The sequence below is a fragment of the Salvelinus namaycush genome, chromosome 1 (assembly GCF_016432855.1).
Source record: "Salvelinus namaycush isolate Seneca chromosome 1, SaNama_1.0, whole genome shotgun sequence".
NCBI classification, from domain to species: domain Eukaryota; kingdom Metazoa; phylum Chordata; class Actinopteri; order Salmoniformes; family Salmonidae; genus Salvelinus; species Salvelinus namaycush.
This window is the reverse complement of record NC_052307.1, coordinates 58,706,409-58,725,291: the sequence shown is the minus strand read 5'-3', so window position 1 is coordinate 58,725,291 and position 18,883 is coordinate 58,706,409. Positions and strand designations below refer to the sequence as shown.

At 41.4% G+C, this 18,883-nt stretch overlaps 1 protein-coding gene across 1 annotated transcript; it reads right to left on the bottom strand.

The window, feature by feature from the left end:
• Positions 1-822: 822 nt before the first annotated feature.
• On the bottom strand, positions 823-18,611 carry LOC120046244 (B-cadherin-like). Its single transcript, XM_038991313.1, has 16 exons — positions 18,431-18,611; positions 17,916-18,027; positions 8,307-8,548; positions 7,933-8,073; positions 7,679-7,834; positions 7,438-7,582; positions 7,168-7,340; positions 6,933-7,061; positions 6,639-6,824; positions 4,880-5,124; positions 4,606-4,748; positions 4,276-4,500; positions 3,967-4,185; positions 3,705-3,835; positions 1,993-2,133; positions 823-1,809 (listed from the first exon to the last, which is right to left on the bottom strand). Exons 1-16 carry the CDS (start codon positions 18,494-18,496, stop codon positions 1,603-1,605), a joined length of 2,661 nt encoding a protein of 886 aa, XP_038847241.1. The 5' UTR covers positions 18,497-18,611; the 3' UTR covers positions 823-1,602.
• Between the last annotated feature and the right edge of the window lie 272 nt (positions 18,612-18,883).

Below are 18,883 nucleotides of genomic sequence, written 5' to 3'. Positions count from 1 at the left end.
CTTGTTGTTGGTTGAACTAGCCTACAAAAACTTCCTACACCTTCATAAAACATGTGCTCATAGTCCAGACCTATGATTAGGCCAAATGACGGTGTTTATTTGAATGAATGCAAGTTTTTTGTATCCTATGCTTACTTGTATAGAAAGACAGACTTGAAGTGTTACGTGAGAAGTTCCTTGTCTATTATTCTGTTTCTTTCCATGTTTCATTTGAAAGCTTTGGAAACAAAGCACATTCCTGGACCAGTCATTTTCCATTCCATGAAGTGCATCCTATTGAGGCAGCCAAACTAGCGTTCAAGGAGGGGAGGTCAGTGGGGTAGCCAACTAAAAGCAACCTTAACTTATTTATGATGTGTGCAAGTATTCACTTGCTTGAACAGATGACTGGAAAATAATAAAAATACAATGACCTTAACCACCTACACCTGAAGGCTAAGACAAAACATATGTTTAAAATTGCACATTGTGCCTTAAAATCACATGCATGAGTCTAAATGTCTAAGGTAGCCTATAAATGGTTTGAGCCCTGCTGATTGGCTGATACCCATGGTATACGGACTGATGACACAGCTATGACAAAATATACATTTTTATTGCTCTAAATTACATTGGTAACCAGTTTATAATAGCAGTAAGGCATCTCAGGGTTTTGTGGTATATGGCCAATAAACCACGGCTAAGGACTCTGTCCAGGCACTCCGTGTTGCATCGTGCTTAAGAACAGCCCTTAGCCGAGATATGTTGGCCATATACACCACACCCCCTCCGGCCTTATTACTTAAATATAACTTGTACAAACTGTTCTGTGGGACAAGGAAATGCCATCAGTCATTGACCAAGACCTGTTTTATTCAATCATCGCCATCTAGTGACTCAGCTGTGAATTTGAATAATTTAGCTCAAAATAAAGACATAAATTACAATTTAATACAAATATTAACATCCATCATTGTACCAAAGGGATATCTTTAATAAAAAAAGCAGAACTGTAATAAAAAGCAGAACTGCGAGCTTCTTCAGAAAAAAAAAAAAAAAAAAAAAAAAAAAAAACTTAGTGATTAATGATTAAAATGAAAAGGAATAAAACAACCCAAACTTAGTTGTTTATCAAACATTTTTAAAAGCATTTATTGAGCTTGATAATTAATCTCAGCTAACAAAACAATCGTAAGGCTGATTTGGCTTTCAGTAACTTCAATTTCATGCCAAAGGATAGTCTTCTATATATATCAATTTAAAAAAAGAAATTTGATACGACGCCAACATAGAAGCAAAAAACAGCAAACGAAGCATATTAAATTCAAGTACAATCTGGGGTTGTTAAGAGTCCATTAGAAAGAACTGCTGAACTGTGTAAAATCCATGTCAACATCCTGCTAGTGCAGAGCCAAGAGTTTGCCACCCTCCCCATGCTGAAGACGAGCATTGAACACATTTTTTCTAAAATGATCCCATGTCTGCACAAATCAAATTGCCAAACTGTAGATGTGCCCGAAACACATAAAAAGGGGAAATAAAGAAAATGTCTTCAGTCTACAGACCCAAGTGCGGAGAACCGGACAGTTTCCAAGCAAAAAGGTTTAGTGGCTGACTGACTCCTCAATCCTCTCCTCCTCCGTACATGTCAGACAGCTTCTTGAAGCGCGGGCCCCACTCTTGAAGGAGGTCGTAGTCCTGGTCGTCTCCTGAGTTGGAGGAGTTGAGGGAACTGAGGGAGCCGGCCTCAGAGCCACCTCCTTCATAGTCAAACACCAGGAGGGAGTCGTAGGGAGGAGCAGTGGGGTCGTTGTCAGCTGCCTTCAGGTTCTGGTCAACAGAAAGATCACATTTTACCACCTTGGTGAATATACAGCACAAATTCTAAACATGCAAACTGACATTATCCATGTCAAATCCAGTTATTTCCATGACAAATAATCTCCAGAAGACCTAGATATGACCTTAACTGTGCATTCTACTCAAAGTATAAATCAGTTCAAGACTACTCACATCATCAATGAAGTTGCCTATGTCGGCTGGGTTGGCGGGTCGTGGGCGATACTCTGGCCGGGCCATGGTTGGCGCGATGTCATTACGGAAAACATCAGGACGGTTATCCAGACCTTTGTGCAGAACGCTCAAGTCGAAATCCTGAAGGTGGAAAGATGTACAGACATGTATTATATTACAAGACCAGAAGACACAGAAACATAAAAACATTGAGTAACAGATGCAATGGTTTGCAGTAACATGTACATCACAACCCCCCCAAAAAATGGACCCTTGGGAAAGCCTAGTCCAGGGTTCGTCAACCAGGTTTGGTCTCGGGCCAAATTTTTTCTGAGCCAACAGTCGGCGGGCCAGAACATAGTAAATATATTATATTAGCACAATTAAATTGGCCTACACAACAAATTTAACATGTTTAACACATGATTAGTACATAATAAACTCAGTGACAATAATTTTGATCTGATTAAGCTCAAAATCAGTCTATTCAATTAGTCAATTTCTGTGCGTTAATTGGTAAAAACAGGTCTACGTAGCCTACACTACTTTTAACATTTGTTCAGAACAATTTACTTGATAGCAAGATAAAAGGTCGCTCTCAAAGTATCAAGAAGGTGGCTAATGAAAAACGAAGTTGATAAGAATGTACAGAGAGATGCGTTCATCTCTCTCTTTTCCCAATGCCAAGCCAGTGTGTCTTATTTGCAATGAAAATATCGCTGTTTGCAAATAATTAAATCTCAGACGTAATTATGAATATAAGCATAAAACTTTCAGTGCCCTTCCGCCCCATAGAAGCCAGACGCAGAAACATTGAATTGTTAACTGCAAGCAGCTTTTTGCAGACATATTCTGTAACTTAAAATTGGGTTATATCTGTGGGAAGTGGGAAACAGTCGTGGACATGGAGAAATTTTAGTTCTTTACTAGGGAAGCCTGAGTTGTTCGATTTGGACTTGTCATCTGGAAGGCTACTGCACTTCAGCACACTGAAGACACGACAGGCAGAGGGACCAGGCCGCAGCATTGTCAGAGGTGATGGAAGATTTCATCTAGCAGCTGAGACAACTTATCCACCAGATTTGAAGACTACAGCATGCCAAAGGATATCATTGCGTTTGTACGTAATCCTCTGTCAGCCCAGGTGGAGAATTCTCCTCCCTTGCTAAAAAAAACGATACCCTCGCTGGATGAGGCCACAAAACAAACTGAGCTGATTGAATTCCAGACATCGAGCCAAATAAGGGATGCGCTCAGGAGTGCCGAGTCCCTGTGTGCGTTTTGGGTGGCACGCTCAGAGGAATACAGCACAATAAAGAAACTTGCATTTTTTTGTGCTAACAATGTTTAGAACGACTTACACCGGAGAGTCCTCATTTTCCTCTATGAACGCAATATACTCACGACAAGAACTGGCTTTTCACAAAGTCAATCGAGGACTGCCTGCACATCAAAATCACATTAATCCATCAAACCCGACATTCACAAGATTGTGTCAGAGGGGAAATGCAACTTCTAATTGAATAAGTAACTTAGTGGCCTATATGACTGCATTTAGTAAATACTAATATTGTGAGAGCTTATCCAGGGCCATACACGTGTCAAGCTGACAGTATGGTCTGTTTGTTCTGTTCGAAAAACAATTTGAGACATTTGGGGAACCCTGGCCTAGTAGGCTTGTTCTGAGCTAGTCTGGTGAGCGCTCCCCTCACCTGGTCATCCTCGCCACCTCCCTCCTCGTCATAGTAGTAGATGTTGTCCCTGACATCGTCCTCCTGCAGCAGAGGCTCCTTCTTCTCACCACCTCTCTTCCTCAGGAACATGAGCAGCAGAAGAGACAACACTGGAGCACAAAATAAACACAGGGCCTTAACACACTAGCACTTCACTGTGTATTAACAATTACATACGTACGCTTCGAGGACAGCACTGACTAAACACTTTAGTGCTGGGTTAAACAAATGAACAACTTACATAGGAGTAGTAACACTGCTCCTAGAATTCCCAGAATGCTAGAGATGCCGAAGCCTGCTACAGCTTTATCGGTGCACTGGACATCCGCTCCTTTGCAGTCACACACGGAGGCCTGGATGGTGCTGTCATGGTGCAGGCCCTGGATGTCAGACACTCTCAGGACAACCGTGTAATCTCCACTGTCCAACATAGTCTTCAGAGTCAGGATAATGCCAGTCTCTGAAATGGAAAACAGGTAACATTTAACAACGCAATTGTTTTAAAGGGGGGAATAGTACTGTAGGTCTGGGATTAAATCAATGTGCATACTTGTGTCGTTCATTCTGGCAGTCCAGTTAGATTGGGACGACCCCTGCAGCTGTACGGTGTATGGAGCAGCAAAGCCCGCGCTGTCTTTATCAGTGACTGACAGTAGCTGTGGGGAGGACTCCTTGTTGCAGACCTTGATCACACTCTCGTCGATGGTTGGAGCATTATCATTCACATCCTCCAGCTCTATGATAAGGGTGCCAGTGCCAGTTGCCGGGATTTCATCTGCATATCCAAATTAGAGCACTGTCACTCAAAGGGTCAAGTTTAGGGTGTGGTCTTTTACTAAATTTGAAAAATTAACATTAGAAAAAGGGAACATTTAAATACCGTTGTCGATGCCCAGAACAATAACAGAGTATTTGTTGTCTTGGACAAAAGTGGATTCTCTGTCCATGAGGCTCTTGACTTTGATCAGCCCAGTGTCTTTGTTGATACTTAGCCATCCAGCAGGATCATTGCGTATCTTGTATCTGTGTAGTAAATGTAAAAAATAAAAATAAAAAAGAGCATTGCTTACAACCTGTACAGTCATCACTTGAAAAGAAATGTCCCCCTCTTCAAATCTTACAAAACATAACTGTAAATGTAGTTCTAATCTTACGTGACTTTCTGACTCCTTGCAGTGTCTGGGTCTGTGGCTGGGTACAGAACCAGGTCACTGTCAACAGGGAGGTCCTCAGGTTTCCTGATAATCTTCTCCACTGGGGTGAAGACTGGAGCTTCATTCACATCCTCCACATTCACTACAACAGTAGCAGTGGAGGTGGGCATGCTGATTGCAAATGGGACTTCATTCTGCACAATGACCAGCAGAGTGTACTTGTTGTTCTTCTCAAAGTCAAGTGGCTGTGTTGAAAGAACAGAAAAGCCCATCAGCATAGGAATCCTTCAGACTTTATAGAATCAGGATAATGGTGTTTATATCTACAAGCATACTCCCCCCTACACATTTACTTAGACAGCGTAGCAAAAACTTTTAATTTGGCTCCTTACTCCAGGATTTTATATCAGATGTTTCATATGAAGCAACAGTACAAAACGTAACTTTTTATTGAGGGTATTTTCATAAATATCCATTTATAAATAAAAGCACTTTATGCATCTTGTCCCCCCCTTAGTCATAGGTATTTCTACAAATTCACAGAGTATTAAAGTAGTCAAAGTTGAGTATTTGGTTCCATATTCCTCACACACCATGACCAAGTCAAGCTTGCAACTACAAACTTGGATGCATTTTCAGTTTGCTGTGCCCAATAGAAATTAATGGTAAATAAGAATCACTTACTGTAATTAAGAATATGTTTCTGAACAACTTTACATTAGGTGGATGCTACCATGATTACGGATAATCCTGAATGAATCGTGAATAATGATTAGTGAGAAAGTTGGAGGCAAAAAGTTCATACCCCCAAAACATGCTAACCTCTCACCATTCCCAAAAAAACATTTTTGGGGGGTATGCAATTCATCCCTTGAACTCTCACTCATCGTGATTCAAGTCATTCATGATTATCCATAATAAAATGGTAGCATACACACAAATGTAGAAGGGCTTAGAAACATTATATTCTTATTTACAATAAAAAAGAGACATTATATGATTTGCCATGCATTTCTATAGACCCCTTTCAGTGTTTGCTGCACGAGGGCAATATACAAAGAAAATTGGTGGCCTTATAGAACTCCAGCAAAAAAAAGCCTATATTTACATGCTCCTTATGAGTGCATTTCACACTACTTATAGATAATAAATTGGATTTTAAGACTCCTATGAATGCCCTGTTTAATATAATGTTTGTGTCATTGCAAATCAACTGCATTATACTTAACACTTCAACCAGTAAAATGGCTCTTTGGCTAGCCTTTGCTACAGCATAAGTATTCTAGCTAACAACTGCTGCATCCAAAATTGTTATTTTGTAAAGTTCACAACCAAATATAATCTTAGTGACTGTTCAAGGAAGAATCAAAACATTGTAAGTGTAAGAGAAGCCCAAAAACTTTGTTTAAGAAGTAATAAAAAGGTGAATCTAGGCCAAGTCGAACGGGCGCAGATGGCGATGGCTTTCTTACTGCCGCCAAAAGTCGTGAGCATCTGGGCGCGACGTCAAATAAAAATGTGATATTGTGTACTGTCGGCTCATATGAAACATTGGATCTCTAATTAAAAAAAACCTTAGAGTATAGAGTCAAATTAAAAGTTAGCTTCACTGTCAAAATAAATACGAAGGGGAGTGCAAATTGCTTCTTCCAGGATACCATTCCAAAGTAGCAGCTAAAAAGCTACATTGACAGGCTGCTTTTGCTACACCTCCAGTGTAGCAGCTCAAATATATCTATAGGAGAGGATTTCAACATACCTTAGCTGTTGTAATGATGCCCTCCAGCTTGCTAGGGCCTGTGCTCACACTGAAAAGGCCCTGAGGGTCCCCGTCAACTATCTTGTAGGTGGTAGCCCAGGCAGAGGAGTGAGGCTCATCTCCATCAGTCACTGGCATTTTCACCACCAAGGCATCCACTTTATTCTCTGGGACTGACACGGTGTACTGCAAAGGAGAGAAACATGATTATAAAGCAACAAAGGGTAATTCCATTATGTGTTAAAACGGTTGTATGGCTGCAATTTTAAATTTTGCCTTCAGAAATGTGCTTACCGAAGGCGTCACAAACTGTGGCGCGTTGTCATTGCTGTCCGTTACTGTAATGATGGCTTTGCCAAAGCTGGTAAGGCCATTTCCCTCCATATCGGCAGCTTGGATTTCCAAAGTATATTTGGAATATTTCTTTAACAAATTTTGTAAATTAAATCAGAATCACAAATGTAATGCATGTAGAATGTACACAATGAATAAGTGATCGACAAGACTATTGATTTGAAAAGAGACCAACCTCTCTGTCCAACCCAGCTGCGTTAACCCGAATCCCTCCGGTCACAGAGTTGATGACAAACATGTTGGGGCTTGGTAGTGGAGGCTCCTGACTGATAATGGTGTATCTGACATCAGAATTGGCAGAGCCCTCCTCATCAGCATCAGTGGCCGTTACCTGCATGACCTCATCATCTGAACAGAGTGAGAATTCTTTTTTGAATCTAGCATAGTTTTCCTTAAAAAAACATTGTTAAGCATCGTAAATACTGAGTGTGTGTGAACAACATACCTGGTTTTGAAGCCTCAGGGACTGTTCCCGTAAATGGATTTTGGGTAAATACAGGTTTGTTGTCATTCATATCAATGACTTTCACAATGATCTCCATGGGATCCTCAGCTGTACCTGCACCCACTGCAACAGCATGGGCTAGGAGCTAGAGAGAAAAGTAACGACAAACATTAGTTTAAAACGACATATAATCAGTTTTCAATTAAGTCAAGGGAAGAAAATTAGGATACGCAAACCGTACAATGTATTTGTCTTTTTTCTCCCTGTCCAAAGGCTGGGTCACATAGAGAGTTCCAGAGTTTTTGTCCACAGTGAAGAGTCCCACAGGAGGTAGGTCTGCCCCAGCGCCAGTGATGCTGTACTGGATCTTCACCTCTTTATCATTGTTGGACCTGATCTGGTTTACAAGGATAATAGAATTCACATCACTGACGAAATGTCCAACACTGATATTAAAGTCATGGAAAAACTATCCTTAACCTACAAGACACTTACCTGCACCATATTCTTGGGGAACGGGCCTCGGTCATTCTCTGGGAAGTTGATGGGAGGAATGACCCAGTCCCTCTTCCTTCTTTTCAGACCTCCTGAAGACTTGGGGAAGTTCAGAACAGGTAGAGACAGACTTGCTCCTGGCTGTGGAATTGAAACAAAAACCATGAAATATCAAGTCCATGGTTTTACAAGCACCAAAATACATAGAGCATTTTACAAAAACTGCCATCAAACTTCAATTGACCTGAAAAAAAAGATCTGTTTCAATTACAGAATATTTCCAGCTATATATGTCATTGAAACACTTCGAGACGCAGTTGCCCATCTATCCACTAGAGGACACCATAGTCTAATTAATTTAACGAGTCATATACCTTGGGCTGGGTGGTCATCTCATGGTGATTGTGGTGGTGGCCATGTCCTGCCTCATGCAGCACTCTGACTGGAACTGTGATCTTCTTGCCCTTGGACTGGGTAGAGACATAGAACTCCTTATGTCCATTATGCAGAGTCAGCCCCCTCTTCAGTTTCAGCGTCCCGTCGCCATCTACTTTGAAGCGTGAATCCTCGGAGTGAAAGAGAAAGCTGGTACGGCTGGTGCAGTCATCAAAAACCACTGCAAGGTCAAAGAGAACGGTGGTCAGAGGATATTTTAAAAGTAATATGCATGTGGGCTTAAAAAGAAAGCATTGGAAGCACTTCAGTAACAGGAATAGATTTAAAGCACCATCACAATCTCAAATTTATAACATCAGTGGCTTCTTGATGAACTGATAAAAGAGCCACCACAGACTATCAGAAAATGTATAAATGGAATACTGGTCATAGTAACAAAGCAGCAAAATGGCCTAAAAGAAACCTAGGCCTAGTCGCCTCATGATAGCAGTTCTGATCTGCTGCAAAGACATTATGCAGGGCTTATTATTTGCACAATGTAAAAACCCACAACATGTCGGACTTGCAAAGGAGTAAATTGACCCATATCCTCATGTAATTATTAACATGACATGTATAACTAGTACTGTGCAACTTAGAACAATATACCAGGTAGAGATTAAGCTGTCATGGTATACAAGTAGTCTACTAGAATCATCCTGTGTGGACAGAGAGCAGGGTTGACTTGCCCAGCCCTGGGTTGAGACTCAAGGACAGGCAGGCAGCAACATCTGGTTTCACATGACTACTAGAAACATCCTGAGGCATAGGCCTAGCTATACAAAGAGGTCTGAATGTCTCATTATGCTCCTATTAGCTTACAAAAGTTGATTGAATATTATTTAGAAACCCCAAATCAATACACCTCTTTCCAGCCTAATGAACTGGCTAAATGTTATGCAGAAATTGTGCAATGACACAAAACAAGAAATGTGTGGTTGAGAAAGATATGGAAGTGTGGTTTTCAGAAGTAAAACTGAACTGGATGTATGCCACAGTACCCACTTCTGCTTTCTGCTCATTCTATTGATAGTTAGGTACTAGAGAATCAGGTAGGTAGAGGTACAGCGACTACCACTCTTTAGGCAAGATGGTGGCCGTCAAAGATTTGAACAAATTAAAGAAAGATGTAGGTGGTAAAGCTGAAATCCAGAACAACAAATAAACAAAAACATTTGTTTTACAACTGGCTGTCTCATCGTTGTTGGTGGTAAATCAGGCCTAACACTTGTGTCATCTGCAAACTTGATGTGGTTGGCCACGCAGTCATGGTGAACAGGAGGGGAATAATTGGAGATTGCCGTGACTCAACGGTCAGGTGGTATTTGACTGCGGTCATACCTCATTACTGCCGGTGTGGCAGTAATACCGTAACCACAACAGCCCTAGGTATAGCCTACTGACCATATAAACTGAAAATGTCTTGGGTACACAATTAGTCTAGCTAAGCTATACTCCAATTAAACAAATTCTAGTAATTACCTTTGAGTGTGGACTGTATTATTATGCTACACTCCAAATGTTCTATCCATGACTCAAGGAGAGAACGTATAGGCTTAGGTGATGAATAGCCTTGTAACAGGGCATTTTCATAATTAATAGGCTGACATTAACTTTAGCTACAGAATCTCACCACTGTGCATTTCCATCTCCTCCCCTGTCAACAGTTTAATGATATATGTTTTGTGAAAACATGTTACTGTCGATGTTCCCAAACAGATTTCACTTTGTTTCCCAAATTAAGCACTGGGTAGCTGCAGGAGCTGGGTTGGAGAGCCCATGGCATAGAGTTTGGGCAGAATATCACCTGTTGCACAGCAAAAGGCTGCATGCTCCTCAAACAGTGACTGTTGCAGAGTGAAACTATTGTTCTTATAAACCCAGACATTTCTATATGCAATCCCATGTGAAATGCATTTCAAACCATGTCACCTGCGTTTTATATTGAAAGTCTGTGTTTTTTGCTACAATAGAGTGATCAGGGGCGTGCAACTATAGTTTTCATTCACACAAAACAGTGTCACCCGACAGAATATAGCTTCATTTTGATCAGATGAGAACAGAAGTGCAATGCTATTTGGCTAGCAGCCATATAAGTAAATGAGCTTACAATTAAAAAGCAAGGACGATGCATGGCCATCATATATAAGATATTTATCATAGAATGTAGCCGGCTACATTTAATGTTTTGCTTGAAGTTAATCTTGCATTTAAGATAAAGTAGGCTACACAGAAAATAACTGGAGAAAAGTAGCTACACAGTCAAATAACCGTTTGTGAACTCATTGGAGTGGAGAAGTGCAAATTAAGCACAAAATTAGTCTGATGCTGAGCAGAAATTACAACAAGAATTTATCTGCATTTACAAAACACAGCAAGATAAAAAAAAAAATGTCGTGAAAAATGCATAATTCTGTATTGAGACCCCTGATCATGCAGCCCATATAATCTCAGCAAAAAAAAGAAACATCCACTCACTGTGAACTGCGTTTATTGTCAGCACACTTAACATGAGTAAATATTTGTATGAACATAAGATTCAACAACTGAGACAAACTTAACAAGTTCCACAGACATGTGAGTAACAGAAATAGAATGTGTCCCTGAACAAGGGGGGGGGGGGTTCAAAATTCAAAAGTAACAGTCAGTATCTGGTGTGGCCACCAGCTGCATGTTAAACCGGAGTAGACTACCTGGCTGGAGTGAAAAAAACTGCAAGAAAGTGGCCTCCAGTCGCTATTCAAGTGCATATGGAAACCATGTAATTTTCCCCCTGCCAATTTGATAATGATCCATTCTAAAATCAAAACAAACTTGACATATTAGTAAAGACAAGATTAAATTGAGAATAGTCTGAAGGGTGAAAATATGATCGAGAGAACAGCGTGTGCAGCATAGAGGCAAGCTTTTTTGCGACTTTTTCAAATATTCAATAGCCTATAGTCACGTCAGGGGTCCATTTAGAGTTCAGAAATCTGCATTTTAAACCACGTCACCTGCGTTTTATATAGGAAGTCGTGTTTTTTGGCTTCAATGTGATCGGGGACGTGTAACTATGGTTTTCATTCACACAAAACACAGCGTCACATTTGGCAAAGAATGGCTTTATTTTCAGATGACAAAGTGCAACGCTATTTGGCTAGCAGCCATATAAGTAAATGAGCTTAGTGAACTTTTTGGCAAAAACAATGCATGGCCATCATATTTCGAATGCTACATTTCCTACTGTTTTGCTTGAAGTCAATCTTGCATTTTCCCCCCAGAGAAAAATAGACTACACTGAGAAAAGTACTGGAGTAGCTTTACAGTCGAATGCCCGTTCGTGAATTCTCGGAGGGGAGATGTGCAAATTAAGCACAATCTAGGCCAGCATCCCAGAGTTGCCTCTTCACTGTTGACATTGAGACTGGTGTTTTGCGGGCACTATTTAATGAAGCTGCCAGGTGAGGACTTGTGAGGTGTCTGTTTCTCAAACTAGACACTAATGTACTTGTCCTCTTGCTCAGTTGTGTACCGGGGCCTCCCACTCTTTTTATTCTGGTTAGAGCCAGTTTGCGCTGTTCTGTGAAGGGAGCAATACACAGCGGTGTACGAGATCTTTCGTTTCTTGGACATTTCTTGCGTGTAATAGTCTTCATTTCTCAGAACAAGAATAGACTGACGAGCTTCAGAAGAAAGTGCTTTGTTTCTAGCCATTTTGAGCCTGTAATCGAACACACAAATGCTGATGCTCCAGACACTCAACTAGTCTAAAGAAGGCCAGTTTAATTGCTTCTTTAAATCAGAACAGTTTTCAGCTGTGCTAACATAACTGCAGAATGGTTTTCTAATGATCAATTAGCCTTTTAAAATGATCAACTTGGATTAGCTAACACAACGTGCCATTGGAACACAGGACTGATGGTTGCTGATAATGTGCCTCTGTACACCTACGTAGATAACCCATAAATTATGGATAAAAAAAAAATGCTTCCAGCTACAATAGTCATTTACAACATCTACACTGTATTTCTGATCAATTTGATGTTATTTTAAATGGACAAAAAAAGAAAGTGCTTTCCTTTCAAAAACAAGGACATTTCTAAGTGACCCCAAACTTTTGAACGGTAGTGTATATGTTGGATTTATAAGACATTCTAAAGGTTTGTCTGACTGGTTGTCTGATCAATACCTTAAAAGTATGTATATTTTTTTAATATAACAGTATCTGTACTCCCAGTCATTAGGGCCTAATGAATTTATTTCAATTGACTGACTTCGTTATATGAACTCTAACTCAGTAAAATCTTTGAAATTGTTCCATGTTGTGTTTATATTTTTGTTCAGCGTAAATTGGTGCTGGTGTGTTCTCATAAGTTGGCATGCATCTACAGTCTATAAAATTGATCACGCACACAGCATATATCCTAGTTTGAGAGGAAATATCACCTGTCAGACAGCAATACAGCTGAATGCTACATGTGCCTAGTCATTGCACAACAATTCTAAACGTAATCACACAATAAAAAACATTGTTTGATGGACACGATTAAAAGCGGGATCCAAGCTTTCTATTGCCTATGCAGTCGCCATTCGAGTGCATAGGCAAGGTAGGCAGGCTACCACACGTCCCCACCACTTTGTAATATGAGCTGGAGGCTGTAGGACTACGCATTTTGAAACCTGAACGTTATCAAATCAAACTTTGTCACATGCATCAAATACAAGTGTAGACCTTACCGTGAACTGCTTACTTACAGTTAAGCAAATATTTAATTAATAAACCAAATTAAAATATAAAAAACACAATAACGAGGCTATATAGAGGGGGTACCGGTACCGAGTCAGTGTGCGGGGGTACAGGTTAGTTGAGGTAATTTGTACATGTAGGTAGGGGTGAAGTGACAATGCATAGATATAAAGAGCGAGTAGCAGCAGTGCACAAAACAAATGGATTGGGGGGGGGGGGGGGGGGGGGGGTCAATATAATAGACTGCTAAACAATAAATCAAATGGCAACTGGACTAATGGCTTAGGGGTAGAAGCTGTTAAGGAGCCTTTTGGTCCAAGACTTGGTGCTCCGGTACCACTTGCCATGCGGTAGCAGAGAAAAGTCCAGGAGTTAGGTGACTGGAGTCTGAATTTCTAGGGCTTTCCTCTGACACTGCCTATTATATAGGTCCTGGATGGCAGGAAGCTTGGACGCAGTGATGTACTGGGCCATACGCACTATCCTCTGTAGCGCCTTACGGTCAAGCAGTTGTCATACCAGGCGGTGATGCAACCGGTCAGGATGCTCTCAACGGTGCAGCTGAAGATCTTTGAGGATCTGGGGACCCATGCCAAATCTTCTCCGTCTCCTGAGGGGGAAAGGTTTTGTCGTGCCCTCACAACTGTCTTGGTGTGTTTGGACCATGATAGTTTGTTGGTGATGTGGACACCAGGGAACTTGAAGCTTTCAACCCGCTCCACTACAGCCCTGTAGATGTTGATGGGGGCCTGTTCGGCCCGCCTTTTCCTGATCAGCTCCTTTGTCTCGCTCACATTGAGGGGGAGGTTGTTGTCCTGGCACCACATAAGCAGTTCACTGACCTCCCTATAGGTTGTCTCATCGTTGTCGGTGATCAGGCCTACCACTTGTGTCATCAGCAAACTTAATGGTGTTGGAGTGGAGAGGACTAAGTACACACCCCTGAGGGGCCCCAGTGTTGAGGATCAGCATGGCAGATGTGTTGTTGCCTACTCTTATCACCTGGGGGCGGCCATTCAGGAAGTCCAGGATCCAGTTGCAGAGGGAGAGGTTTAGTCCCAGGGTCCTTAGCTTAGTGATGAGCTTTCTGGGCACGATGGTGTTGAACGCTGAGCTGTAGTCAGTGAACAGCATTCTCACATAGGTGTTCCTTTTGTCCAGGTGGGAAAGCGATTGGAGTGTGATTGCATCTGTTGGAGTGGTATGCGAATTGGAGTGGGTCTAGGGTAACCGGGAAGATGCTGTTGATGTGAGCCATGACCAGCCTTTCAAAGCACTTCATGGCTAACGACTGCTACGGGCAATAATCATTTAGGCAGGTTACCTTCGCTTCCTTGGGCACAGGGACTATGGTGGTCTGCTTGAAACATGTAGGTATTACAGACTCGGTCAGGGAGAGGTTGAAAATGTCAGTGAAGACACTTGACAGTTGGTCCGCGCATGCGTTGAGTACACGTCCTGGTAATCAGTCTGGCCCCGCGGCTTTGTGAACGTTGACCTGCAAAGGTCTTGCTCACTTCGGCTACCGAAAGCGTTAATAGTCATCCAGAACAGCTGGTGCTCTCGTGCATGCTTCGGTGTTGTTTACCTCGAAGCGAGCACAAAAGGCATTTAGTTCGTCTGGTATGCTCGAGTCACTGGGCAGCTCGCGTCCGTAATAGTTCTCAAGCCCTGCCACATCCGACGAGCGTCAGAGCCGGTGTAGTAGGAATCAATCTTAATCCTGTATTGACACTTTCCTTGTTTGATGGTTCGTCTGAGGGCATAGCGGGATTTCTTATAAGCATCCGGATTAGTGTCCTGCTCCTTGAAAGCTGCAGCTCTAGCCTTTAGCTCGATGCGGATGTTGCCTGTAATCCATGGCTTCTGGTTGGGATATGTACGTACGGTCACCGTGGGGACGACATCGATGCACTTATTGATGAAGCCAATGACTGAGGTAGACTCAATGCCATTGGATGAATCCCTGAACATATTCCAGTCTGTGCTAGCAAAACAGTCCTGTAGCGTAGCATCCGCATCACCTGACCACTTCCGTATTTAGCAAGTCACTGGTACTTCCTGCTTTAGTTTTTGCTTTTAAGCAGGAATCAGGAGGATAGAACTATAGTCAGATTTGCCAAACGGAAGGTGGGGGGGAGCTTGGTATCCATCTCTGTGTGTTGAGTAAAGGTGGTCTAGGATTTTTTCCCCCCTGGTTGCACATGTGACATGCTGGTAAAAATTATTTAAGTTTGCTTGCATTAAAGTCCCCGGCCACTAGGAGCACCGCTTCTGGCTGAGTATTTTCTTGTTTGCTTATGGTCTTATAGAGTTGGTTGAGCGCAGTCTTAGTGCCAGCATCGGTCTGTGGTGGTAAGTAGACAGCTACGAATAATATAGGTGAGAACTCTTGGTAGATATAAGTTGTATACCACACTAAGGTACTCCACCTCAGACTTGTTTAATATTAGACATCGCGCACCAGCTGTTATTGACAAAAAGACACACCCTCAACCATCGTCTTACCAGACGTAGCATCTCTGTTCTGCCGGTGCATGGAAAATCACGCCAGCTCTAGATTATCCGTGTTGTCGTTCAGCCACGACTCGGTGAAACATAACATATTACAGTTCTTAACGTCCCGATGGTAGGATAATCATAGGTCTTCAATTTTATTTTCCAATAATTGCATGTTAGCCAGTAGAACAGATGGCAGTTTACACTCGCCTGCGGATTCTCAGAACGCAGCTCGATCCACACCCTCTCTTCTTCACGCAAATGACGGGGATTTTTTAAATATATTTAACTAGGTAAGTCAGTTAGTCATTGTTATTTACAATGACGGCATAGGAACCATGGGTTAACTGCCTTGTTCAGGGTTAGAACGACAGATTTTTACCTTGTCAGCTTGGGGATTTGATCTAGCAACATTTTGATTACTGGCCCAACACTCTAACCACTAGGCTACCTACCTGTGCCTGTTCCCACTAGAGAACAGTATATCCTTCTCGGACTCATTAAAGGAAAAAGCTTCTTCCAGTTCATGGTGAGTAATACCTGTTCTGAAGTCCAGAAGTTATTTTCGGTCATAAGAGACAGTAGCAGCAACATCATGTTCAAAATAAGTTAAACGCAAAAAAAACGATTCAAAATAGCACAATTGGTCAGGAGCATGTAAAACATCAGCCATCTTAGCATTCTTCATATTATGAGCCATGTCTTAGCTTGTTTCAAAGTAGCCTAGCCAAAGTCCCACCATAGAAACGTGGAGGCAATTATTTCACAAAGACTTCCTCATATGCCATTGAAACCAGCCTTTCTCTCCTGTTCTATTGGTTTTCATATCAACTTTCTTTGTCGAGAATCCAAAAGGCGAGAATGACAATTTACATTGGCTGCTTCATTACAGGAGTTACATGTTCAATAATAGCCTTTTTGCTATGAGATGATAGGCTTGCTAATGTTGCATGTTTCAATTAAGAACTTAACGATAGGTTGCTACACAAAAGGGATTGATTGAGGCATCATTTCTCATTTCCTATTGATATGCATTATTCATTTGTAAAATGCTGTCAGTTGACGCGAATGACAATCAAGCAATGTCAGAAGTCACTCAGAGGAATCTAGGCCGGCCTAATGGTTGTTCCAGGAAGTCTAACCAGTTTTACTCTACTGATCAGATCTTGTGCCTACACGCCCAGTTAAACAACCAGATATTTAGCATGTCTCATCGATGAGCTCACTCAGTCTGGTCAACCTCCTTACAATGACAAAACAGCCTTCAATTAAGTCACAACTTGTTTGAAGCATAATTAAAAGACATAACAATACAAATCTAGCATACTAAGTTGGTCACACAATTGTAAGTGACACTTTACTTTCTTAGCAAAGTAAAGGTGTGACAAATCCCTCCATTAGCCCCAATGCGGGACAGACAAAACACCACAACGCTATTGTAAACAAACTACGACTGAGAAAAGTTCCATGCCATATTTGCCAAGTAATGTACAGGGTCGTCTTGCCAGCCACACCTCAAACAGTTACAAAGGCTATCAAAGGGAGTTACTGGCGGTCCCAGACACATGAGTCAATTCTTTACAAAGAAACAAAGCAACACTTGAGTATGATAACTAATCAGCCTTGTATTTCTATGCTGTGCTGTTAAACAGCTGACAATAATTGGACACACCAAATCGAAAATCAATTGTTGTCAGCAAGTTCACTCACCAAATTGCTCTAAATTTATTTTGTGAATCAGTGTAATTTCATAGAGAAGCCAAAGACAAGGCCCACAATCTTCGCAAAACCTGAAAGAACCTAAAAACAATGTGTGCTCAGTGGTTTGTCTGTACAATAAACAGCTGTGATTAGGAATCACAAGGCTCTCTGGGGCGACTGAACAAATCTTTAAACACAATACTTCCAATTGAACCCCTTCTGACAAATTGAACAATGGATACACATTTATCAATGTGTACTGAAATATTCAAAGCAGAACACTCTGGTGTGAATGAAACTAAAATGTATTCTGAAGTGATGACACTCATTAAAAATTCTTAGGTCTTATGCAGCGTTCAAAACAACTGGGACTCGGAAAAATACGAGGTCAAATCATGACGCCAGTGATCTTCAGGTCGGAGCTCTTGAAAGAGGCCCGAATTGAAATTTTGAGTCGGAAGACATTTCAAATAGATATTTCCCAGTCGAAGCTCGTTTTTCCCCCCTTGCTTTGAACGCATTGAAGTCCGATATTTCCCAGTTGTTTTTAACACGGCGTTAGCGTATGACCGGGCAAAAATGTTTGACAGCGAGGAAGCTACCATTAGTTAGTTCTTACCTTTTCCTAGTCTCCGGCCACTTTGTAAGTGATTTCTTTCCACTTTGAAAATGTATATTTCTGAATTGAAACCTGGTAGACATTTTGACTCCGACGACCCTGGTTTGACAGCCTTACAAAAGGAAATAAGTCAATTGTATTATTTATAAATCAACTGCACAAGGTCATGAAATAAATATTCACCAGATTACCATAGAAATGCATTTATACTATCATAATGACCACTCACTACTATTGTGAGAAATGTGGCATATGTATAATAAAAGCTCCGAATAATAACATATCCGGGTGCGTTAACCTGGTAATTAAGCAAATAACCGACAAAACGCAACGCTGGCTAACACAAAAACACCCGACAAATCATGAAAACTTATCATAAATAGGTTTTTAAATAAGACCTGTAGGCGGAACCAGATAATGTTACTGGTTCAGACTATACTAGCCAACGTATTCCCAGGTAAATGGCGTTGCCTACATTGCGTGTTACTTTAGAGTGAAAAAAATAATAATCTTACCTGGAGAAATAATATTAATACGCCCAACTCCACGAACCAAAATGCCCCCATTTGTTTTGAATACATTTTGGATAGTCGTTCCACCAACAGTAAAAAGTAATCCCTTTACGCGTAGAGGAGAAGTCTATTTTTCAAACGTGTGCTTTCTGGGTTGTTGGTTAAGTGAGAAATGAGCTTCAGCAGGTAGTTTCTGGGGAGTGACCTCGCCCATCCGCTCGCTCCAAGTATGGGCATGGAAGAAGAACGGCTCCTTATACCCGCACCTATGAAACACAGGTAAATTGTCATAATCCAGAAACCCACAGCAGGGTCCTATGTGCCAAATTATTACACAATAATGTGAGAATTCCGATCGAGAGGAAAAGCACTGATGAGGAAGAGTGGGTTCAGGATCAAATACGGATGTCAGTCATTCCATTTCATGATCAAAGTCGTTTCAAACAAAACACAGCA

Coding starts and splice junctions, on each gene's coding strand:
- LOC120046244 (XM_038991313.1), bottom strand. CDS start 18,496: ATGTATTCAAAACAAATGGGGGCATTTTGGTTCGTGGAGTTGGGCGTA. Junction 18,028..18,430: donor TATTAATATTATTTCTCCAG/GTAAGATTATTA, acceptor TCCTTTTGTAAG/GCTGTCAAACCAGGGTCGTC. Junction 1,810..1,992: donor TAGGCAACTTCATTGATGAT/GTGAGTAGTCTT, acceptor TCTGTTGACCAG/AACCTGAAGGCAGCTGACAA.